The 26,354-nt window shown below is 46.1% G+C and overlaps 1 protein-coding gene across 3 annotated transcripts in view; it reads right to left on the reverse strand.

Moving 5' to 3' along the window:
- The window catches only part of ASTN2 (astrotactin 2), a 1,028,625-nt gene that overhangs the window by 364,309 nt on the left and 637,962 nt on the right, over positions 1-26,354 (reverse strand). For all 3 annotated transcript variants that reach the window (XM_068974208.1, XM_068974207.1, XM_068974206.1), the window contains one exon: positions 6,344-6,510. In XM_068974208.1, the coding sequence (XP_068830309.1) occupies positions 6,344-6,510 (167 nt within the window). The remainder of the gene's footprint in view (positions 1-6,343; positions 6,511-26,354) is intronic.

Genomic DNA, 26,354 nt, shown 5'->3' on the forward strand with positions numbered 1-26,354 from the left:
CAGCCAAGATCCTCATGAAACTATATTTATACATATGCCAAAATGAAAGACATAAAATAAGTACAAAGATACAAACTGGGCGTTTTAGCTGAAGGCAATGAATGTGCTACCCTGAACACACCCATCACATTACAGAGAATACTAGAACTGGATGGGGCTTCAGAGATTGTACCATGAAATCTGGTATGTGTTTAGCTAAGAGCATGCTTTATTTAATCCTTCCAGCGATGTCATGAGATGGGTACTTTCATTCCAACATTGCCACTAAGGACCCTGAGGCTTGGCATTTTAAATTCCTTGACCAAGATCACATGAGCACTGTGGAAAAGCTAGGATGTGGACTTGGATCTTCTTCTTTCAAATCTAGCGCAATTCCACTTTAGCACAAATGACAGCTTCCAAACTGCTTGTTTTGGGGAAAAAAGGGAAACCAGGACTGAAAAGAAATGGCATTTATACAAATTCTTAAGGCATTCATACAAATGGCATGCATACAAATTCTCTTATTTTTTTATGTATTTACCTGCTCATTCATTCATTCCTTAATGGCTTATGGAATTAATAAAATTATGTATTGAAACCACAGACTAGAAACTTTTTTAATAGGGAAGGGAAGCAAATCCCAGGGCAGGACGAAAGAATATAGTTAAGAGTAAGAAGATGGCCTTCATTTCTCCTCCAGGGAATCCTCCCAACCCAGGGATTGAACCCCTGCCGCCTGAGTCTCCTGCATTGGCAGGCAGATTCTTTACCACTAGTGCCACTTGGGAAGCTCAGATTATATCTAAACACATGTAATATATTCCGATCAGAACAGAGCAGCTGGGGACATCTAGCCTAATGCCACCTCCTCACTGGCAGCGAGACCATTCCCCCAGCCTCAGGTTTCTCCTCTAAACGATCTGAGAAACACGGAAACTTCAAACATGCTGATGGCATTGCTCACGGGTGTATCCTCTGGAAAATGACACAAAGCAAACCATACTCTCCCCCAACCCCACCCCCCAAACGAAACAAAACAAACTACAAACTTCCTGTTCTCAGACAAGTACAATTCTACAATCCACCATGTTGCATTTTGTTATCTCCTGTTCACTTTGGTAACCAGGACAAACCAGAGCTAAACTGATCTCATGTTGAGTAACCTTCCCATTCCAGGTTCCTGAAATCATTTTCTCCCTTTCCCTTTCTCTCCTTACAAATGGCTCTGATCTGTCCTATCTTTATCCATTTTTTATATTGGATTTATATGGATAATATTACATTCTCTTGGAAGAATGCACAGTATACACTGTAAACACATGCATACAAATGAAACAAACTTGGTTGCTAGGTAATTTGAACAAGTCTTTAGAGAGAAGAAGTGCTTCCTCACCCATAAGATTCATTCTACATGCTTCATCTTAGTAGCCAATGACCTTCTCAACCATCTCAAATCCACCTGCTTCTCTTAGCATGCTGGAACCTGTGGTCTACCCCAATCAATCGGGACCAAGTGAGGCTCAAACACCAGGCTCCAGAGTCCACTTTGCCCCCGGTGGGCAAGGACTTGCACTCGATGCTTCTTTGCATTCTCAGCATCCCAACCACCAAGCACAGAGTCGATGCAGCAAATCTTAGTGGAAGAATTCTTTACTTCAACAGTGATGGCTTCGAACTAGTCCTGGAGCAGGCGGTGTGGGATGACAATGAGAACACACAGGTGATTAAGACTTTGTCCCTGCTTGTGAGGGTCGTACAGCGTGCCAGGGGCCAAACTGAAGAGCAGGTAAGTCAACAGGGCGAAGCGGCTGCAGCGCGGAGGGGCATGGGACCTGAGCGACCCCAGAGAAAGGCCATTTCACTTAGCTTTGAGGCATTCAGCCTCACCAGGGCTGACAACCAGGACAGAAAGTCAGAGGTCCAATCTGCGAGAGGCGTCAAGATGTCACTGGGATAAATTAGAATTGGAGACAAAATGTCAACGGCCCGTCCTTGGTAAGAGGGCCTATGGGAAGAAAAGGAAAAAAAAAAAATATATATATATATATATATAAGAAAAACAGTCCTTTCTGCGCATGCCCTAACCTCGTTTGATAAACACTGTGTGTGTGTATGTGCTCAGTTGCTCAGGCATGTCTGACTCTTTGGAACCTTACGGACTGTAGCCCACCAGGCTCCTCTTTCCATGGAATCTTCCAGGCAAGAATACTGGAGTAGGTTGCCATTTCCTCTTCCAGGGATCAAACCCCGGTTTCCGATGTCTCCTGCACTGGCAGGTGGATTCTTTACCACTAGCACCACCTGGGAAGCCCCTGTTAGCATTAAGCTAATATTTAAATATTATCCACTCAGAAGGACAAGCCATTATATACGCAGCTCCACGGTAACTGCACATCTCTTCCCTGCCCTTCTCTTGGGGCTCAGAAAAGACTTGCTGGGGAAGATAGCATCTATACCGAGACTTGAAAATAAAACAGCGTGCAAGCTAGAGCCAGGGAGAAACGAGGGGCAGCGGGGAGGAGAGATGGAGGGGAGGCAGAGGGAGCAATGCTGAAAACTCCAGAAGCTGAAGCCGAGGCGCACAGTCCAGGAACAGGGACACAGCTGGGAATACAACTGAAAAGGCTGGAAGCAAACAATTTCCCTAGCCAAGTCAATTGAGGAACTCCATTAAACAAGTATTGACTGAACACCTACTATGTGTCAGGGACTGTTCTAACGTATTGGAGATAGAGCAGTAAGCACGACATAAAATTCAGCCACTGGAAGATGAAATGGGACATTTTTATACCTATTAGACTCCTCACAGCTACCATTAACTGAGTGCCTAAGTGTGCTGGCCTCTGTGCCCACACCGTTTCACTGCAGGCTTGCATCTCTGTCTTAACTTCTGCCTCATCCAAACAGTCTCTATGTCGTCTCCCACTTGTTGTTGTGCTGTGTCCCTAATAATAGCTTCGTATCTGGATTTACAGTTTCTCCCTCCATGATAAAGGTATTTTTCACCGGGGGCAAAGATCCAGGGAAAAATAGCTTACAGTCTCTAGCCCTTGCTGGTCTAGGATTCCTGGTTATCATCCAGGATCAGTTCACTTCAGTTCAGTAGCTCAGTCATGTCCGACTGCGATTGTGACCCCATGGACTGGTTTGACCTCCTTGCAGTCCAAGGGACTCTCAAGAGTCTTTTCCAACACCACGTTCAAAAGCATCAATTCTTCAGTGTTCAGCTCTCACATCCATACATGACTACTGGAAAAACCATAGCTTCGACTAGACGGACCTTTGTTGGCACGATACCCAGTTTCAGTTCCAGGGCAGGGAATTAAGATCTGACTTCACGCCACCTCTCACTGCTGCCTCGCTGAGATCAGTACCTCCTTTGTAGAGCTGTTATGAGAATCCAACGGGCTAATGTAATCAAAGCATTTAGCACAGTCATGCCACATAGGAAGTGCTTAGTAAGTGTTAGCTGCTATTGTTAACCTGCCTGCAAAAAGCTTCACAAAACCTGTGCTACCCAGGAAACTCTGAGCAAGGGCACAGAGCTCTGAACAAGTCAACAAGGTCCCCTTGAGTGAGGGTTTGTTTTCCTTGCTTAATTCAATAGCCTGCCACTTCTCTCCACCAACTTCCACACAAGTACCTGCTAATGGTTTTCATTGTTTTGTTTACAGTGCTTCTAACAAATGCGGCTAACTTCTCATTTGCATCCTTAATAGACAATTTTCAAAGACTGTTGACACTGCAGTTGGTTTTAGGAGACCTGAGTTTTATCCCCATTTTCCTCCTGTTCGTCAGCATTTGGAGGACCCTCAACAGCTCACAGCACACCTGCACTCTCTTAATTCAGTCTCATTTAAAACTTTCAGAAACCTTTCTGGGCAGGGACGGTTACTTTGTCCTTGTCTCACAGACAAGAGGTTGAGCCCCTCAGGTCACTGAGCAAGAGGAGGCCTGCTGTCCTTACTATCATGCACTTCAGCTACTTTATTTAACAAATACCTAATAGTGCTACATCTGTGCACTTTATAAATATTAATGTAAATTGTGATGCAGGGGCTTCCCTGGTGGGCTCAGCGGTAAAAACATCCACCTGCCAATGGAGGAGACTCAGCAGATCCAGGTCTGATCCCTGGGTGGGGAAGATCCCCTGGAGAAGGGAATGACTACCCACTCCAGTATTCTTGCCTGAGAAATCCCATGGACAGAGGAGCTTGGTGAGCTACAGCCCATGGGGTTGCAAATAGTCGGAAATGACCTAGGACCTAGTGACTAAACAACAACAATAAATTGTGATGCAATTAATGTCGTGCATTTAATCCTCATAGCAACTCTATAGAGAGACACCGTTATCATCGCTTTTCTACAGATGAGAAAACTGAGGCACAGGGATGTTAAGTAACTCGCTTCAGGTCACACAGTGAGAAGCGGCAAGCTACATTACCCGCCACGTGACCTTGGACACATTACTTAACCTAAATGGAGTAATAAATGCACTTTGCACTGTTTAAGGCAGATATTATTAAAATTTTAGAGACTCTAGAGACTGAAGGTCAAGGGCCCTGGGAGTCTTGCCTGATGTCTAAGAGAAAGTTAGAGGTGATCAGGATTGGAACCCAAGTGTACCAATTCCGCTTGACCCTGGCAGTGTGCTATGGATACAAGAGGCAGACAGTTCCTATGTCAAAACCCATTACTGCTGTGGTCCCCTGCTGTAAACTGCTACTTGTAACAGAAGGACACCCCTCCCCCCAAGTACAATCGCAATGATAAGAACACAGCTGATTCGGTATTCAGGCCTCAGATCTAAGCCCATGCATAATTTACTCAGCACTGCCCTGCAGTCACTTCAGCCGAGGAGAGACCCTATAAATTCAGGTCTGCACACACTAATTTATTTCTTATTTATTTTACTGATACATATCTAGGGCCTCCAGCGAGCTGCTCTAACACCTGCTCAAAGGCGCCTCTGGCACCAAGCGCAAACTGGGGCTGGGGTGGGGAGCCCCTGAAATGAGCCCCAGAAGGAAGACCAGATCCCACAGACTAGAACCATGCAGGTAAAATTAATTTCCTGTTAAACTGAAATTAAACACTTCTGCATTCCTCCACCTCCTCTTTCATAGTTCTTGGGGCTGAAAAGGTTGTTAAATGCTTTTTTCTCCTTTTCTATTTAGTAAAGCTCTGTGTGCGTTCAGTTGCTCAGCTGTGTCCGCCTCTTCGCAGCCCTGTGGACGGCAGCCCACCAGGCTTCACTGTCCCTGAAATTCTCCAGGCGAGAATACCGGAGCGGCTGGCTGATTCCTCCGGCAGGGGATCTTCCCAGCCCAGGGATCGAACCTGTGCCTCTTGCATCTCCTGGATTGGCAGGCAGAGTCTCTACATCTGTGCTGCCTGGGAAGCCCAGTAAAGCACTAGGCACACTTCAATGACTGACCATCTCACAACACAGAAGACCACTTCTCTGAGTCACAGAATGGCAAAAGGAGAACAAGTTGCCTAATATGAAGACATCAGCAGAAAGGGAATGAAGAGAAGGAAAAAGGCTGCCATTTTCTTCAGTGATGGCTAAGGACCAAACGCGATCCTAGAAGCTCCCCATGGCAGAGGTCACGCTGCAGTCATTTTCAACATGCAAAACAAGGCAAACTGGAAGAACCATTAGGCATCATTTTCCCAGAGATCGCACTTCACAGGTGGTCAAAAGGCAGCCCAGAGAGGGAGAGTGACTTGTCCCAGGTCACTCAACAAGTCGGTCCTAACGTGACACCCACTTTCCATCTCGTACCAACCTTAACACTCAGCTGAATTCTTAACAGGGGTGAGAGCTTTTTGAGCTTTGTCTGCATTGCTTCCTCTCCACCTCGCCTCTCCCAGTGAACTATTCATATCAACAGGGACATGAGGACAAAGAAAGACCAGCCTCTGAACTTGGTACTGCTTCCTCCCTGCAGAAACAGGGTCAAAAGCCCGGGCTAAGCCCACATTCTGAAGCAGCACACCTTCAAGACACCTTCAAGATGCCTGCTTTCATCTCCGAAATACACTGGCCCAGGCTGCGGGGTAGATGCAGAAAGGGCAGGAGACTTGTACAGAAAAGGAGTCCTGATCCTAGGGTGCAGCCTGGACGTGTGTACCATTTATTATAATCACTAATCAATTATTTATCCTCCTTCTTCCATTCTTCTCAATCCCCAATCCAAAGGTTAGACTGTTGCCTTTTGCCTCTGGGGCTGAAAAAGCAGAGGCACAAAGGCCATTTCAGTGAAGGTCAGAGCCAGCCGGGGCCAGGCTGTGGTTCTTTCTGCATCTGTCGCACTGCCCTGAAGGGAGTGGTCGGGCCTCGGGGGCAGAGACTCACCCGCAGAACATGGAGATGGTGCTGGAGGTGGCATCGTAAGGCAAGGGCACCGTCTGCTGCAGACACAGCTGCTCGCAGCCGCCGTTGAAGCCGTCGGAGCAGTCGATGCCTTTGGAGTGGTCGTAGCAGCCCGAGCCATCCTTCATGGGCCTCAGCTCCTCGGGGCACTGCTCAGAAGGAGAGAGAGGAGTGGGGAGGTTACGGCTGGAGAGGCAGTGGTCTCATCACGCCCTCTCCTCTCACCCCCTGCGAAGGGACAGGAGTCAGGACCGCAGAGAGCAGCTCAAGGTCTTATCTGACTGTGTGACTTCCCTGGCGGCCCAGTGGTTAAGCCTTCGGCTCCATCCCTGGTGGGGGACTGAGATTCCCCCGTGCCTTGTGGCCCAAAACACCAAAACATGAAACAGAAACAATTTTGTAACAAATGCACTAAAGACTCTAAAAACAGTCTACATCTAAAAAAAAAAACCTTTAAAAATAAACAAACAACAACAGAGGCTTATCTGACCAACTATTAAATAATAGCTGTGTGGCCCTGGACAAATTCCTTTACCCCTCTGAACCTCAGTATGCCCACCTGTAAAATGGAACTTTTGTCGATACCTGTCTTGTAAAGTTGTAAGAATGAAGGGAGTCCGTGTGTGCAGAGTGCTAAGAATTCCATGGCTCATACGGCAACCATGCAAGCAGACGTGAGCTGCTATGAACTCTGACCTTGCTGGGGTCATCATCAGTACTGTGTTTATTATTATTGCCCCACTGGGTCACTTGGGCAGGCAGCCAGATACATTTTTAAGAGCGTCTACCAATATGAGTTTAAATTCCAGATCTTCCCCTTCTTCCTGCCTGATCTGGGGTAAGTTACTCGCCCTCTCTGAGTTCAACTTCCTTATCTGTTAAGCTCAGCCAGCACCTGCTTCGGCGGATTTGGTATCAAGCTTAAGTTGAATCACAGGGGCTGCATAACTTACTTTGGAATTTGGCATGCACTTGGATGAGATGGCTTGATGGCATCACTGACTCGATGGACATGAATCTGAGTGAACTCCGGGAGCTGGTGATGGACAGGGAGGCCTGGCATGCTGCGATTCATGGGGTCGCAAGGAGTCAGACACGACTGAGCGACTGAACTGAACTGAACTGAACTTGGTGCTCATCAAATGTAATTTCTCTTCCTTCCTTCCTGTCTTGAATGAGTCACCTGTTCTCCAGCCTGAAGAGCCTGAATTCCTAAATGAGACTTGTACATCTCCACAAAAGGCCTCCTAAACAGTCTGCTAACCTCCAGTCCGGCCTCCTCTCTATCATCCTCCTAGTGGCCACCAGTGTGATATTTCTAAACAGTATCACTCCTGAGTGCAAATAAACGCATTCTAAACAACAGCAGCAAACTGAACCTTCCTAAAGCTGACAGCCAAAGTCCAGCTACTGATCCCATGGACAGATGATTTCAAAGCCTCTGTCTAGCCACAGGCACCTTCCTCTGGGTAACCAAATGGGCTGCCCTCTGGTTCCTTAAAAACCTCACCGATTCCCACCTAGAGTGATCTCAGGCGAAGGCTCCTTTTGCTCTTTTTGGCACCTGCTAAGTGCTCTGTGAATGGAAGTTCTTAGAGCCTCAGGAAAACCACCTACTTATTTAATCTACTTTCCTATCATTTGATGAAGCTGAGCTCATCTCCAGTCCAGCAGGTAGAGAACACAGTCCCAACTCTCCTGGGTTCAGGAGAGAAAATGAGGTACTAGGTTTTAATTTCAGTCATCCGGCTGGCATTTCCTGTCCACCAAGATTAACGCTCGGAGCCCAGCCCTCTTCATCCATCACTGGACATTGCTGATTAAAATGCCCTCCCCACGTTCCTCTCCTCCCAACCAGCTTCCCTGTCCCCTCCCTCCTCCCTAGGCCATCATCCTGAACAACATCAATAACAAAACACACACCCCAAAGTTAATTTACAAAATCCACAGTAACAAAAAAAAGGTCAGCTCTCTTGGAAATTAAATTTTGCCTAAGAAGAACTCATAATTACCGATGCAGGAGAGAGTTCTTCCTGACACTTGAGACTGCCGCCAGGAGGGGTGACAGAGAGTCGGTTATAAATGGCCTTTGTCAAGCGGCAGAAAGGTTATAAAACTGGCTACATTTTGTGCTTAAAAAGAAAAATCAATTTTCCGTGGGAGTGAAGTGCTGTACATATTAATACAAGCTCAGTGGAGGCCCCTGCTTGTCTCAGAACATTTAGTGTCAGCCAGAAAGGCACTTGGTCATGGGGTCATTTGACAGCATGTGCTGCTACCCAAGGCTGGGCTGTCTGTCTGTAAAACTCAGGGGTGAGTGCTAGAAGGGAAGGCTGACCTTCTCACCAGGTAACAGAAAATACTGCTCAATCAGGTAACTCACGATTCTTTTCATCATCCCCTGCTGATTCCCCACCACTCTTGTTCTTTAAAACAATACATCCTATACTCCAAGCATAATCTAAGCACTTTATCTGATTTAATTCCGTTAACCTTTATGGCAAACCTATGAGGTCATGTGAGAGGGTAACACACATGTGCTACGTGCATGCTGAACTGCTTCAGTCATGTCTGACTCTTTGAAACCCATGGACTGGAGCCTGCTGGGCTCCTCTGTCCACGGGATTCTCCAGGCAAGAATATTGGAACAGATCGCCACGCTGTCCTCCAGGCGAGATCTTCCTGACCCAGGGATCGAACCTGCGTCTCTTATGACTCCTGCATTGGCAGGCGGGTTCTTTACCACTAGCGCCACCTGGGAAGCCTCCTTAAGATAGATCCCCATCCTAATCTTTGGAACCTATGAATGTTACCTCCTACAGTAAAAGCTCTAAATGCTGTCACAAAGGTCCTTTTAAAAGGGAAGCAGAGAGAGAGATTGCATACAGAGAGGTCCATGTGTGTGTGTGGGGGGAGGACGTAGCAACTGGGGTGACGTGGCCACAAGTCACCCAACGCTGCAGCCACCAGAAGCCAGAGAGGCTGGGACATTCTCCCCTAGAGCCCTAGGACAGGGCAGGACCCTGCTGACACTGTGATCTCACACATCTGGCCTTCAGAGCCTCGAGAGAACACATTTCTATTTTCTTAAGTCACTGAGTTTGCTAGGCTGCTCTTAAACTTCTAATCCTCAGAACTGGTGTGAGATAATAAATGCCTTTTGTTTTAAGCTGCCCAATTTGGGGATAATTTGTTACACAGCAATAGATAACTAATACAGTGAGATAAATATATCAAGCGCTTGGCACGGTGTTCGGCAGACACTAGCTGCCAGCTGCCATTCTGGGTATGATTAAGGAGCTTAGGATCCAGATTGAGAAATGAGAAATACACCTATCTGTTAGACAGAGAATGAGTTACCCAGGAAATGTGAAGAAGCATGGTGTAATCTGAATGGGAAAATGGAAATTCTGCAAACGTGCTTGACTGGGGAGTGTCAAAGGAGGGGGGCTTGGGTCAGAGATGTATTTTTACAGGGAAGACAGATGTAACTGAAGCAAAAGGGACATTCTCTTTTCTAGGAAGAGGAAGAACATAACCCTCCCCAGGAATACCACTCATCTGCCCGGTGACCTTGTACCGAGCTGGGCCTCAGCTTGCTTTCTTTAAATTGGAGGAATAGCTTAGAGACGGGACCTGATGAGACAGGAGACAAGGGTGATTTCAGTCTTGAACTGCACACAGGCCTTTGATGCTGAGCATCTAGGCAAGTGCTTCCCCTCAGAAACAGTCTCAGGCTCCTCCTCTGTAAGATAGAAATAAGAACGCCTTTCTTGGAGGCATTTCTGGAGACCCTGTGAGAAAACCACCTAGAACAGCTGCCTCAGAACCTGGCACATCACAAGCACTCAATGAATGAAGCACAAAAGAATGGGTATGGGGAACAAACGATACATGGATGAACCCATTCCCCCACAAAGCCTAAGTGGGACTGTCAGCATTTCTTTTCTTTCTCACCCATCTAAGTCCTTCACTGGATCATTTAAGAAACGTATACTGAACGTCTGCTCAGTGCTAAGCACACATGCTGGGTGCTGGACATGCAGCAGAAAAGAACACAAGAAAGATCTTGTTCGCAGGGGGAATAAATTCCAGAGAGAAGACAAATAATTAACAGGAAGTAAAATGATTTTTTTCATAGTGTAAAGAAGTACAACAAAAGTTCACTTCAGTTCAGTTCAGTCGCTCAGTCGTGTCCGACTCTTTGAGACCCCATGAACCGCAGCACGCCAGGCCTCCCTGTCCATCACCAACTCCCGGAGATTACCTAAACTCATGTCCATTGAGTCGGTGATGCCATCCAACCATCTCATCCTCTGTTGTCCCCTTCTCTTCCTGCCCTCAATCTTTCCCAGCATCGGGGTCTTTTCAAATGAGTCAGTTCTTCACATCAGGTGGGCAAACTATTGGAGTTTCAGCTTCAACACTAGTCCTTCCAAAGAACACCCAGGACTGATCTCCTTTTGGATGGACTGGATGAATCTCCTTGCAGTCCAAGGGACTCTCAGAAGTCTTATCCAACACCACAGTTCAAAAGCATCAGTTCTTCAGCACTCAGCTTTCTTTATATAGTCCAACTCTCACATCCATAAATGAGTACAGCAAAAGTGCAATATGATAAAAAGTGAATGGGGATAGAGTCAAAGAGGTATAAACTGGATGCTTGAGCAAAGCCTGAACAGTAAGTAGAATCTCCCAACAGAATATAAGTGGAGAGAGTTATCCAAGAAGTAATAGCAAGTATGAAAGTCCTGAGTCAGGAACAGTGTTGTCCTATCGATGGAACAGAGGAGACCAATGCAGCCGAAGCTCCATGAGACAGGAATAAACAAGGTTAGTATGAGGCAAGCGGGGAGAGGTAGGAAGGGACCAGATCACTTGAGCCAGGGCTTGGCAAACTCTGGTCTATAGGACAAGTGTAATCAGAGAACTGTGCTTTTTTCTTTTTAATTCTGCATTTAAAAATGTTGAGATACTTAGAGATTCACATGACACTTTAAGAAATAAGGCTCAAATAGTAAAGAATCTGCCTGCAATGTGGGAGACCTGGGTTCCATCCCTGGGTTGGGAAGATCCCCTCGAGAAGGGAATGGCAACCCACTCCAGTATTCTTGCCTGGAGAATCCCCATGGACAGAGGAGCTTGGCGGGCTGCAGTCAATGGGGTCGCAAAGAGACGGACACGACTGAGCAACTAACCACACACAGCACAATACAGAAAGATATGATGCGCTACCAGTTTCCCTCAATGGTAACATCTTGCAAAACTATAGTAAAGTATCCCACCCAGGATATACATACAGACACTCAACATACAGGACATTTCCACCATTACGTTCATTCCTCCTCTTGCCCTTTTAAAGCCACACCCACTGCTCACCTGACTCCCTTCCTGAGTACTTGGCGACAACCAGTACGTTCTCTGTTTCTATAATGTTTGTCATTTCAACACTGTTACATAAATAAAATCATAAATCAAATGAACTTTTCAGGAGTTGAATTTTTTCACTAGCATATTTCTCATATGCATCCAGGTGGTTTCATGTACTGATATTTAGTTCCTTTTTAAATGAAGAGTATTATGCTATGGTATGGAGGGACTCTGTGTGTGTGTGTGTGTGTGTGTGTGTGTGTGTCTGTGTGTGTGTCTGTGTGTGTGTGTCTGTGTGTGTGTGTGTCTGTGTGTATGTGTGTGTCTGTGTGTTTGTCTGTGTGTGTGTGTGTCTGTGTGTGTGTGTCTGTGTGTGTCTGTGTGTCTGTGTCTCTGTGTGTATGTCTGTGTGTGTGTGTGTGTGTGTGTGTGTGTGTGTGTGTGTGTGTGTGAGCTGCTTCAGTCTTGTCCGACTCTTTGCATCTCCATGGACTGCTGCCTGCCAGGCTCCTCTGTTCATGAAATCTCCCAGGGCAGAATACTTGGAATGGGGTGTTATTTCATTCTCTCAGGGATCTTCCCGACCCAGGGATTGAATCTGCATATCTGGCATCTCTTGGACTGGCAGGGAGATTCTTTACAGTTGCACCACGTGGTAAGTGCTAAAGCTGCACTGGTGTGCAGGGTTTTTTTTTTGTGGGGACATAAGTTTTTATTCCCCTGGGGGGGAACAAAGGCCAAGGAGTATAATTTCTCAGTTGTATGATAATTGCATGTCTAATATTTTTAGGAAGCTGCCAAACTTTTCCAGGGTGGTGGTACTAATTTAAATGCCCACAAGCAAAATATGAGCAGTCCAGTTTCTCCACATCCTTGTCAACATTTCATGTTGTGGATATTTTTTCATTTTAGCCACCCTGACAGGGGTGTAGTCATACCCCCACTGTGGTTTTAATTTGCATTTTCCTAATAGTTAATGATGCTGAACATCTTTGGTTTATTTGCCATCTCTATATCCTTTTCAGTGAGATGTCTCTCAATGTTTTTTGCTCATTTCCTAATTGGATTGCTTATCATCCTTAAGGTCTGAGAGTTCTTTATATATTCCAGACACTAGACTTTTGTCAGATACGCAGTTTGTAAATATTTTCTTTCCCACTTTGTAACTTGTCTTCTCATCATCTTCCACTGAGCTTTCACAGAGCAAGTGTTTTTCATTTTGATGAAATCCAAGTTATCATTTTCTCTTTTATGGATCATAAAAACTATATCTTGGAATCTAAGAACACTTTGCCAAGCTCAAATCTCAAATAGTTGCTCATATATGTGTGTGTGTGTGTGTTCTAGAAGTGTTATAGCTTTAGGTTTTACATTTAATTCTAATTCTATGATGCATTTCAAATTAATTTTTATACAAGGTGTGAGACATACCCTGAGGTCTGCATCTCCAGTGAAATTATCCAAACTTATAGATTTTTTTGAGGGGAATTTTTAAGTGACATTTTGAATTTTCTTAAAAGTTATAGGGGGACTTCCCTGGTGGTCCATGGCTAAGACTTTGTACTTCCAAGACAGGGGACCTGGGTTCAATCCCACATGCTGTAACTAAGATCCAGCAAGCTACAATGATGATCAAAGATTCTGTATGCTGCAACTAAGACCCAGTTCAGCAAAAATTAAAAACAAAAGTTATAGGGCAATTCAAATATCTGTTTCATATTGGGTGAATCGTCGTATTTTGCATTTTTCAAGGAAGTAGTTCATTTCATTTAGGGTGTCAAATATATGTGGGTATAGCTATTTGTAGCAGTCCTTTATTAACCTTTTTGATGTCTGCAGGGTCTATAGTGATATCATCTGTCTTATTCCTGATATTGGTAACTTGTGTCTTCCCTTTTCTTTAAACGTCTTGCTATTTTGTTTATTTCTTCAAGTTTCCTAATGGTTCAGACAGTAAAGAATCTGCCTGCGATGCAGGAGACGTGGGCTTGATCCCTGGGTCAGGAAGAACCCCTGGAAAAGCGAACAGCTACCCACTCCAGTATTCTCACCTGGAAAATCCCATGGACAGAGGAGCCTGGCGAGCTACAGTCCATGGGTCACAAAGAGTTGGACACAACTGAGCGACTAACACTTGATTCCTGATGAAAACGTGGGTCTTCCCTCTTCTTTTCTTTAAAAGTCTTGCCATTTTGTTTATTTTTTCAATTTTCTTGACATTTTCAAATGACCTGTTTTGTTGTTTCGTTGATTTTTATCTTTTTTCTGTTTTCGATTGTATTGATTTCTTCTGTTTGATTTGGGTTTATTATTCTCCTTTTAGCAGGTTCTTGAGATAGGAACTTAGATTACTCATTTGAAACTTTTTTCTCCTAATATATGCATTTATGGCTATAAATTTCCTCCTCATTAAATATAAAGACTTTCACTTTAAGGAAAAGGATGAATTACTGTGCTAGCTGTGTCCCACAAATTTTGATATATTGTCTTTTTATTTCATTCTGTTCAATGTATTTTTAATTTCCCTTGAGACTTCCTCTTCGACCCATAGATTATTTAGAAATATGCTGAGTATTTTTCAGGTATTTAGGTGCTTAGGTATTCCAGGTGTGATCTATTACTGCTTTCTAGTTTGATTCTGCGGTGGCTGGAGTACGCACTCTGTATGATTTAAATTCATTAAATTTGTTGAGATTTTTACCATGGCTCAGAATACAGTCTATCTCAATACATGTCCCATAGGCACTTAAAAAGAATGTGGTCTGTTGCTGCTGAGCAGAGAGTTCTATAAATGTTAACTAGATCCTTCCAGTCAGAGGTGTTACGAAGCTAATCTATAACATTGTTCACTTTCTAACTGTTCTATCAGTTGTTGGCGAGGGGGTTATGGAAGGATCCAGATATAACTATGCATTAGTTTATTTTTCCTTTCAGTCCAATTAATTTTTGCTTCATACATTTTGCAGCTCTGTTGTTCAGTGCATAAATATCTATGATTTCTATGTCATCCTGGTGGACAACCCTTTCATTATTACATTCAGAGTCCTTCTCTTTGCTCTAAGACCTACTTTACGATATTAATAAAGCTACTTCAGCTTTTGTCTGCTATATATATGTCTTTTGCTGTTTACTCTCAAATCTACCTAAATCATTATATGTGAAGTGAATTCCTCATAGAGAGCATATACTTGGGTCGTGATTTTCAACCACTCTGCCAATTTCAGTCTTTTAATTTGTGTAGTAAGATCACTTATATTGAATGTGATTAGTGATATCTTGGAACTTAAGTCTACTGGCTTGTTTTCTGTTTACTGGTCTCTGCTTTTCCTTTCTCTGCTTTCTTTGCCTTACCTTCCTGCGGGTTACTTGAGCATTTTTTAGAACTTCATTTTAATGTATCTATGATATTTGGGGACACATCTTGGTATAGATTTTAGTCGTTGTTCTAGTATGCATAATGTAACCTAGTGTACTGGTGACAATATTTGCCAGTTTAATTGATGTGTAGAAAACTTACTTCTCTTTATGTCCTTTTATCCTTACCCATTTATAACATAATTTTCTTAAAAGTGAAAGTGAAAGTCACTCAGTCATGTCTGACTCTTTGCGACCCCACGGACTATACAGTCCATGGAATTCTCCCGGCCAGAATACTGGATGGGTAGCCGTTCCCTTCTCCAGGGGATCTTCCCAACCCAGGGATCAAACCCAGGTCTCCCACATTGCAGGCGGATTCTTTACCAGCCGAGCCACAAGGGAAGCCCAAGAATACTGGGGTGGGTAGACTATCCCTTCTCCAGCAGATCTTCCCCACCCAGGAATTGAACTGGAAGATCCCCTGGAGAAGGGAAAGGCTACCCACTCCAGTATTTTTGGCTGGAGAATTCCATGGACTGTATAGTTCATGGGGTCGCAAAGAGTCAGACACGACTGAGTGACTTTCACTTCACCAGGGAAACCAACGGTGCAGGAGGATGTGGTAATTTTCTTAAATATTCTTCTAAATACACAGTTGTCCCTCAGCATCCATAGCAGACTGGTTCCAGCACTCCCTCCACATGGATACCAAACTCCACTGACACTTAAGTCCTTCATATGGCCTGGTACAATGAACACAGTTACAGACACTCCACATCTGCAGGCTGTCTGGCTGCAAATCCAACCAACTGGGAAATTTACATCTGAGGTTGTTGAATCTGTAGATGTGAAACCTGGGATATTGGGTGGGCTGTATTTAGAAGCACATCAGATATTGCTATCATTTTGGCTTTAATCATAAAAACACAATGAAGATAACTCAAGAGGAGAAAAAAGGTCTAATGCGATTACCTATATTTTTGATAGCCGTGTTCATTCTTGCCTTCCAGTGTTCCAAGATTCTTTCTTTTATGATTGCCTTTCTGTTTGGTAACTTTCATTAGGCATTTATTTAAACGTCTACAGGTGACACATTTTCTTAGTTTTCCTGCATCCTAAAATATCTTCATTCTCCTTCATTCCTGAAGGATTATTTTATAGGACATAGGCTTCTGGGTTGACAGATCTATTTTTTATTCATCACTTGCAAAATGTTATGCCACTTCCTTCTGGCCTCCATGATTTCTTATGAGAATCCACTGTCATTCAAATGGTTTTTCCCCTGGAGATGACATTTCTCTCTCCTTGTTTTTAAGGGTTTTTTAAAAGACATTCTCCAGAAATTTGCCTATGATGTGTTGGTGTGGACTTGTGTGTTTATCCTTGAGTTTTCTCAGCTTTTGGAATCTGTAGAATGATTCATTTTGCTAAATTGGGGCAGTTTTTAGCCATTGTTCATTTGTGTACTTTTTCAGTCCCGCTGTTTCTTCTCTTATTCCGGGGTTCCAATGACACAAATGTTAGATCTTTTTTCCCAGTCCTACAGGCCCATGAGACTGTGTTCATTTTCTTCTGCAATCTATTTTCTCTTGATGTTCAGAGCGGGTAATTTCTATTGTTCTTTCAGTTCACTGATTATTTTCCTTGTCCTTTCCATTCTGCTGGTGAGTCAATTCACTGCTTTCTTTTTATAAATCATTTATTGTATTTTTCAGTTACATAATTTCCATTTGCTCCTCCTTTATATTTTTTTGGTTCTTTGTTGAGATTTTCTCCCTCTCTCCTGTCTTTTTTTTTTTTTTTTTAATCTGTGCTTATAATTGCTTGTTTAAGCATTTTTATTAGGGCTATCCCAGCATATTCGTCAGATAATTCTAATATCTCTGTTATCTTGGTAGCAGCATTTACTGGCTGTCTTTTTTCATTCTGAGATCTCCCTAGCTCTTATTCTTAGTATGACAAGTGATTCCCAATGGAAACCTAGACTTTTGCAGCATTATATTATTATTTTTTTTTTAATTCTGAATCTTAAAGATATCTTTTTTTAATCTGGCTTTTTCTGACACCGCTCCAGCACAGGAAAGGGGAGACACAGCTGGTAACTGGCAGGAGGAGGCAGAACTCCAGTTTCCCCACTTGGCCTCCACGGATACCCAAGAGGGAAGGGTCCTCCTCGTTGTGCCTGGGAGTGGTGGGAATCTGCGTCCCTACTGGGACTCTGCTGATACCCTCCTGGATGGGAACAGTAGGTGTGCAGAGCCTCTGTTCCCCACTGACACCGTGTGGGTGGAGAGGAGGAGTGGCTTCATCACTACTGATCAGTGGCCCTGACTTTCTGCTAGCATCCTCTGGGAATACCTCAGCAGGCTTGGGAGAGCAGTGTATTACTGAAGGTAGAGGGGACATCCAGGCTCTTCATTTAGTCTCCACTGACACTGGGCGGACCTTGGATGGAGTTAGGAGGGCTGCTCATTACCTCTCAGTGGGGACTAAAGTCCTGGCTCCTTACCTGACACCCCGCTACCAGCCTGCTAAAGATGAAATCTAGTTCCCTCCTTGACGTCTATTAGCATGGCTGGGGAATAGGCATGTTGTTGCTATTTACTTATTTTTTCTGTGATGTTTGGCTACAATAGAATGGTCAGTGCCTAAAATCTTCTATGTTGGTTGGTTGGCTTCCCTTTTCCTAATACTCTGGCTGAAGAAAGCAGGCTTTTGATTGTTTTTTGTTTTATTTGATTTTTTTGTGGAGGTTTTCTGCTTTTGGTTTGTTTTTGTCTATCTACAGGCATTTATTTCTTAGTTGCTGGCTTCTTCAACTCCAAGCTTGGGACATGAGGCAAAAAGAAAATGCAGGGAATGACCAACATGTCTTCCTTGGTCTCAAAGCCCCTAAACTGACCTGCCTCCTCTCCACCTTTCACAGTCTTGGGTGTGCCCAGTCGTGCCTGATTCTTGGTGACCCCATGGTCTGTAGCCCGCCAGACTCCTCTGTTTATGGAATTCTCCAGACAAGAATACTGGAGTGGGTTGCCATTTCCTATGCTAGGGGATCTTCCCGACCCAGGGATCGAACCCACATCCCTTGAGTCTCATGCACTGGCAGGAGGATTCCTGACCATTAGCGCCACCTGGGAAGCCCACAGTCTTAATTTGTTTTATATATCACCTCTGGAGGCTTTAGTTGTTTTTAGTGGGAGAAATAGAGAAAAGAAATCCACTCCTTCACAGCCTATTTTTGCACAGCTCTAGAGCTAAAGATGTCTCTTTACATTTTAAAAGGGTTTTGCTTGTTTGTTTTTAAAGATGATGACGAAAGGACCACACATGACTTGCAAAGTCTAAAATGTTTCGCTGCATGGCCCTTAATACAAAAAAGTTGCTAACCCTGGACTCTGATCATGAGAAGGCATCTCAAGTTTATTCTCAGTGTAACTGGAAGGCACTGGAGGTCTATTGGCAGAGGAGTGGAGTGATCTGCTTTGCTACTTAGAAGAGATTACTGAAGTAAGTGGATTCAATTATCTCTAAGCACTTCCTTGGAGCTCACAGACGCAGCCTTGGAAGGCAGGCTCTGTGGGACCAGAAGCTGGCAGGAGAGAGGGGGCAGGTCCAGCTGATGGTGACCCCGTTTCTGGCAGTATTGCTCCTTTGCCTGAGGGCTCATGGTAAGTAGGTGACAGAGCTTGGGGCCTAACCTAGGCCAGCCAGGCTCCAGAGTTTCACAGCCTCCATTCTGCTCCATCTCAGAAGAGAAACCACAGGAAGATCCTGGGCCTGGGTCCCTGAGTCTTAAAGCCTTGAGGATCTGAGAGGGGAGGGCTGGGGGATTCCCAGCTGTTTCCCTCACAAGCTGGCACTGCCCTGCTCTCTCCAGCTTCCTCCTCCACCCCCTGTGCCTGCTCTGGCTCCTTCCCAGCCTGACTTTTCATCAGCACCAAGCCATTTGTTTCTGTTTGTAATTATGCATTTTAATGTTCATTAATTATGGAATGCAAATTGCTCCGAGCACAAAATTTGTAATGAGCTGTTCCACCACTCCACCCCCAGGTCTAGAAGGTGGACCAGCTGTTCTAAAGCAGAAGGAAAAACAACCAACTTACAAAACAGAATAACTTTTCCTGGGGCTGACTGACTGAATAAGCGAATAAGCCTGGGGCATTTTCTAGTGGCACTGGAGGACGAACCCTGCCCTCCAACCCCGGGAGACACTAGTGTGGTGCCTCCATTCTTTTCTACAACCTGGGGCATGAGAGGCACGGAGGGGTCATGGAAGCCGCTCCAGCTTAGACTCAGCCTCTTACTGGCTATCATTTTGAACTCTTCACGTGGCTTCTCTGAGCCTCAGTTTCTTCCTTGGGAAGACTGATAGTGAGAAAACCATCCTCAAAGTGGAAGCAGGAGGCAGATGGGATGTTGGAGATAAGTAGCCAGATCCTTACAAGCCCTCAACAGATACAGGGGAATAGCTCTCCAGAACACTGAATTCCAGTTCTGCCCTGCCTCGGTCTCTCCCTGGATGGCCTCGGGCAAGCACATCCCACCCTCTGAGTCTGTTTCCTCAGCTATAAAATGAAAGAACTGGGCAATAGCAAGTTAGAGAAGACAATTAGCTCTGAGCTGCTTGGTGTTTATCGAAGCAGCTATGGACCTTGAACAGGGGAGAACTAGGTCCGAAGTATTTCAGAAGAAAATGGAGAATTTCCTTATATTGAGGGAGTATGTTTTAAGAAGGGCTTCCCTGGTGGCTCAGCAATAAACAATCTGCCTGCCAGTGTCGGAGACACAGGTTCGATTCCTGGGTCTGGAAGATCTCCTGGAGAAAGAAATAGCAACTTACTCCAGTATTCTTGCCTGGAAAAATCCCTTGGGCAGAGAAGCCTGGTGGGCTACAGTCCATGGGGTCACAAAGAGTCAGACACGACTTGGTTACTAAACAACAATAACGCTTTAAGAAATCACAGGAATGCCTCTGAACCTGGCTAATCATGGGCAAAGCTTCATCCTCCTCCAAGGCCTCTGCTAGCACTTGCTCTCTCTCATTGCCAAGTGCAAGCAGAATGAGAGCACTGCCTCCTGGGAACAGTGCTGCCTCCTAACAGTAGTGCTGCACCATAAGACCATCGTCAAGATTAAATGAGACAACGACATCCGTGAGCTTAGACAGGAATGAGAGGCTGAGCACGCTGACAGTTACAGAGCATCCTCACAACTTCGAGTGAAGCTGATCCAACACTGCCTTCCTATGTGCCCTGGCTTCCCTGGGCCTCAGTCTCGACTGAAGAGTCTCTTACCTCTCTGGGCTTGTGAGAGAACCAAACCAGATCACGTACCTGCCACATACCTGCCATGATGGCAGGTGCTCCAAAAATGGTAACTCCTATTGTAGACACCTTGTTGCTTTACCCCAAGTAGGAAACATATCCAAGAAACAATGGAAGGGGACCCATTACATGCAGAGAGTAGGCAGAATATTGCCACAGGCAAGCTTTGCTTTTCCCAACATTGTTAAGGTAGGTCCAGTATCATTCTGTTCACTCAGATGAGGAAACTAAAGCCCAGGGAGGCCAAGTGACTTGCCTAAGGTCACACAGCATGGGGGAGTTAGGCAAGGCCCACTGCTGAAGGTTCCCTGAGTTTAATGAGGTGCTCTTTCCCCTGACCCACATCCAGTTCCACTGTGTGTGCATGCTAAGTCACTTCAGGCATGTCCGACTCTTTGCTACCCAATGGATTGTAGCCCACCAGATTCCTCTGTCCATGGGATTCTCCAGGCAAGGGTACTGGAGTGGGTTTCCATGCCCTCCCCCATGAGATCTTCCCAACCCAGGGGTCAAACCCACAGTTCTTATGTCTCCTGCATTGGCAAGTGGGTTCCTCACTGCAGACGGTAAAGAATCTGCCTGTAGTGTGGGGAACCTGAGTTCGATCCCTGGGTCAGGAAGATCCCCTGGCAACCCACTCCAGTGTTCTTGCCTGGAGAATCCCATGGACAGAGGAGCCTGGCAGGCTACAGTCCATGGGGTGGACTGAAGTGACTCACACTTTCCCTTCCCCTGACCCACATGGAGGCGGCCTGTGATGTCCCCAGTGGGTCAGACTGGCTAGGGCTGCACAACGATTCTGAGAACCCTGCTGAAAGGTCACTGTGAATGAGTTATGACTTGGGATGCCACTGTAGTCCTGAATACACAGATGAAATACAGGATCCTGGGAATAGAGAAAGAGAGAGAAGGAAGCAAGGAAGGAAATGAAATGGGTGTTTACGGAGCACCTCCCATGTGCTGCACATCTCCCATAGGCTATTTCTTCAAATCCCCACAACAAAGCTCAGAGGCACCTCTCAGATATTTTGCCATTGAGGTTACAGAGGATCACAGGAGCTGAGTCCTTTAGTAAGAACCACCCTTTTGATCGGGCTTCCCCGATGTCTCAGCGGTAAAGAGTCTGCCAACACTGCAGGAGACTTGGGTTTGATCCCTGGGCTGGGAAGATCCCCTGGAGAAGGCAATGGCAACCCACTCTTTGCGTCACAAAGAGTCGGACATGACTAAAGTGACTGAGCTCGCACACACACACCCTTTAGACTGAAGACTGAGTGTCCCTGGAGGCCTTGGGAGATCCGCCCAGAAGGGGAGTGAGTTGGGAAGCTCCGTGTCCCAGCCCCCCCCCCCCACTCAGCCTCAGTCTGTCAACAGGGCCAGCCTGCCCGTCTATTACCACTGACATTGATTTGGACAACCGGGCCAGTGGAGAGCCCATAATTACTGGGAGTTTTAATCAACTGGTGTCAGTTCCGCTGCTGCTCAGTTTATGCTGGGCTGGAATGCTGACGTGGAGGGAGGAGGAGCAGGCAGGCAGAAAAGAACTGCAGGGGTCAATAGTCCTGGGCAGGGTAAGCTCCACCAGGGGCCTCGGACCTCCCTGCACGCGAAGAAGGCAGAGCCCACCCACCTCAGGCCCTCGGAGGGCTTTCAGGCATGCTGCCCCCAAACACCACTGGGCCTCATCTGTCCTACCTGCATCCAGAAACCACATGGGCCCATGCCCAGCAGTGCCTGTTCTAGGCAGGGTCCAACCGCAGCATCTCTGTCCATGCTATGCCCTCATCCGGGCCCACCCTCCTCTTCCTAAAGAATCCTATGCGTCCTCTAAGTTACAGCATAAATAGCCCCCCTTCGCAGATGGCTTTCTGAGCTCAAGAAGGAGAGGGACATTGAAGAGACAGAAAGAAATAGTCTAATCTGGATGCTGCTACTTCCTAGCCCTGTGACTTTGGGCAAGTCACCACACCTTTCTGATGCCGGCTTCCCCATTTCACAATGGACTTGATAATAAATCACGGCCTCCAGAGGTTGCTGGGAACTATGGGGACCATCACAGATGAGAAATCCCCATGTGGAAGTCCTGACTTCCTTTTGGTGCCTGGAATGAACAAGAATCATTTTTTTCCTTTTCTCCCACGTTAATTATTCTTCTAGCACAAACTTTGCTCTGCCAGGCCGGATGGTTTCTGGTTCACAGTCTGTCTCCTTCTGAGCCTACGGGCTATTTCAGGACAGAGTGTAACACACACAGCTTCCGCTTGTCAGCACCGCCCCACCATCCAGCACAGACCCTGTGTCCACTTTGGTGTCAGGCCAGAACCCCACCTGGTGCGGCCATTTAGCCAGCCATGTATTAACAGTCACTTCATTAACATTTTAAGCCTTAATTTTCTCAATATAAAATGAGCCTAATCCTATCTACCTGAAGAATTGCCGTGTGTGTGTGGGGGGGGGATGGTGTGTGGGAGTGGGGAGTTAGACATTTAACGTCTCTTACATAGAGCCTGGTACAGGGCAAAATGTCAGTTGTTATAAAAGTTTAGTTATTATGATGATGGTCACTCAATATTCGATGCTTGGTAAATATTTTTGGAATGTAATAAAATGTCTGGTTCTGTTGCTTCGTTTTGGCTTGAGTTCCAGCGAAATACCAACAGGCCATTCTCTCCACATGTCAGCCATCTGTGCAGTTTCAACACGTTCTTACTGAAGACACGAGAAAGGAAATTCAAACGCTTTGAACACCTACTGTAGGCCAAGCACGAGGTATTTTCCCTGGTCTACTCTGCTAAAGTCCACGATCCAAGAGCCTGCTGTCATTAGACTAATTTTGCAGAAGAGAAAACTGGTTTGGGGGCCAGAAGTGCTTTTCCCGTATCACTCAGCTTTCCAAGAGTAGGGCCGGGGTGCAAACACAGGTGTGTAAAGTGAAAGTGTGAGTCGCTCAGTCGTGTCTGACTCTTTATGACCCCATAGACTGTAGGCCACCATGCTCCTCTGTCCATGGAATTCTCTAGGCAAGAATAGTGGAGTGGGTAGCCATTCCCTTCTCCAGGGGATCTTCCTGACTCAGGGATTGAACCTGGGTCTCTTTTATTGCAGGTGGATCTTTTACTGAGCCACCAGGTGTGTCTGACTCCAAGCCCACGCTCTTTCCACTCACCATATCACTCTTGTTGTATGGAGACACAAAGAAATATATCGTAATGGTCCCTGACCTGCAGGAGAGTTTAGACCAACTGGAGGAAGTGGGTAAACCATGACAGGCTTATGCTTGGTTTATGCTCAAGAATAATGCTGAAATGCCAATGCGGGCAGACCCTGGAGATACTGAGGATTTTGTTCCAGGACAATGCAATAAAGTGAATATCTCACTAACACAAGCCAGACGAAGATTTTTGGTATTTCAGCGCACATCAAAGTTACATTTACAATATACTGTAGTCTATCAAGTGTGCCATAGCACTGTTTCTTAAAAAAAAAAAAAGAAAAAAAAGTACATGCCTTAATTAAAAAATACTTTATTAAGGGCTTCTCAGGTGGCTCAGTGGTAAAGAATCTGCCTGCCAATGCAGCAGATGGAAGAGACACACGTTTGATCCCTGGGTTGGGAAGATCCCCTGGAGGAGGAAATGGCAACCCACTCCAGTATTCTTGCCTGGGAAATCCCACGGACAGAGGGGCCTGGTGGACTACAGTCTCTGGGGTCGCCAAAGAGTCTGACGTGACTGGGTGACGGAGCACACAGTAATCACCTCACTGATGGGAAGACGGAACAGATAAGGCCCCTTCCAAAGAATACTCTATTGCTAAGAAATGCTAACTATTATCTGACAATGCAGCGGGGCTGCAACATTTCAGCTCAGGGACTTTCCTGGCGGTCCGGTGGTTAGGACTCCATGCTCCCAATACAGGGAGCCGAGGTTTGATCCATGGTCAGAGAACTGATCCCGTGTGCTGCCACTAAGAGCCTGCACGCCGCAACAAAAGACCCCGCACAGGACAACCAGGACCCGTGCAGCCAAATATGAACAACACAAAAAGCCCCTCAGTTCATGAACGCCACAACAGCAGTGCAGCACAACCGCAAGGCGCAATGAGACAAGGCATTCCAGCAGTGGCAAAATGCATGGCTGGGTTTGCTTACGACATGCTGTTTGGGGCCACCTGTGCGAATTTATGGTCGCCTCCCTTTCCCACCAGAGGAGCCCCTGGGAGTTAGGAGAGGCAGGTTATGATCCCTACTTGGAGCACTTCCCTTCTCTGGCTCTCAGTCTTCCCCTCTGTGCAGTGAGAAAGCTGGCAGCTGGTCTCCAAGGGCCCTTCCAGCTTGGGCCTCCTGTGGCTCTCTACAAGCAGCTGCCAGGGATTCCCAGGGAGGTCAGGTGGTAGGTTTTGAGAGTCAGTGGCCCCTGAGCTGGGGATCCATGCAGAAGGTTGTTCTGGAGAGAGTGGGTTGAGAACATTGCTCGGAGCTCACTCTACAGCCTGGGCATCTTTCTGGGGGGTGTCGTCCGCCTTCTGCAACTCTCTGGAGCCCTGCATGGGTTTGTTCAGTTCAGCAAACCCTTATTCAAAGCCAGCTGCCCTCCAGGCCATCATGTGTACAAACCCTTAGCCCCAGCTCTCAGGGAGCATCTATTCCAAAGTGGAGCGGCATGGGGAGAAAAAATAAACGCATGCATTCTTTTTTCTTTTTTTTTGTCATGCTGTGCAGCACGCTGGATTTCAGTTTCCTGAGCAGGGATCGAACTGGTGCCCCTTGCAGTGGAAGTGTGGAGTCCTCACCACTGGGCTGCCCAGGAAGTCCCAGTGTATACCTCCTTACAGTCCTCGAGGCTTCCTATATGGTACAGAGAAACACTGCAAATTAACAGAAGAGAGGCCAGGAAACACTCTCCCAAGAAAATCTGCCAGCGGTCCTGATGAATGTCTATTCAATAACTGTCTAGTGATGATAATAAACAGCCTTCGTATATCTCATTAATAATAATAATAGCTAACATTTAATAGAGCTCACTGTGTGCCAGGCCCTGTTCTCAGTGTGTGATGAGTATTCATTCACACTGCTGGCCCCAGCCTGGAGGTGTGGGTACCACCACTCTCATCTTCCAGAGAAGGAAACTGAGGCCGAGGCAGCTGTCGTCACCTGTTCCAGGGCCACTGGGCCAGTCGGTGGCAGAGCTGAGATGGCAGGTCACGGTCTGCCACCTTGCACACACGTGTCCAGGTTTCTAAAGCACTCTTCTGCTCATTATCCTGCTCCAGTGTCACGGGACTCAACACAGAGGCTCAGATCCCATTGGAAGAAGAGGACCCTGAGGTGTGAGGTGCCCAAGGGCTTGGCGAAATCACATGGTGAGCAGGTGTGGGGTGGGTGACAAGCTTAGGTCTGTGCCAGCCCAGCACAGCACCTGCCAGGCCGACGGGGATACTCCATGAAGAAGGCCCTCTGGTCATGGTTGGGACGCTAACCACTGGCTCCTGGGTTTAGACACTTTGTGTCTTTAGGGCATGTGTGTTAGTTACTTATGTCTGATTCTCTGTGACCCCAGGGATTGCAGCCTGCCAGGTTCCTCGGTTCACGGAATTCTCCACAAGAATACTGGAGTGGGCTGCCACCCCCTCCACCAGAGGTTCTTTCCCACCGAAGGGTTGAACCCAGGTCTCCTGCATTGCAGGCAGATTCTTTACCATCTGAGCCACCAGGGAAGCTCTTAGGGTGCCGGGAGGGAAACGGACGTTGATGATGTTCTCGTCACATGCCAGGCACATGGCTAGGGTGTACTATCTTATCAAGTCTCCCCAACTACTCAGAAAAGGATGTAATGGGCTGGCCAAAAAGTTTGTTCCATACCATTTTACAGAAAAAAACCAAACAAACTTTCTGGCCAACTGAACATTATTATTTTCACCACTCACACAGGCTTGGCGAGAAG

The sequence above is a fragment of the Capricornis sumatraensis genome, chromosome 6 (assembly GCF_032405125.1).
Source record: "Capricornis sumatraensis isolate serow.1 chromosome 6, serow.2, whole genome shotgun sequence".
In the NCBI taxonomy this organism is placed as follows: Eukaryota; Metazoa; Chordata; class Mammalia; order Artiodactyla; family Bovidae; genus Capricornis; species Capricornis sumatraensis.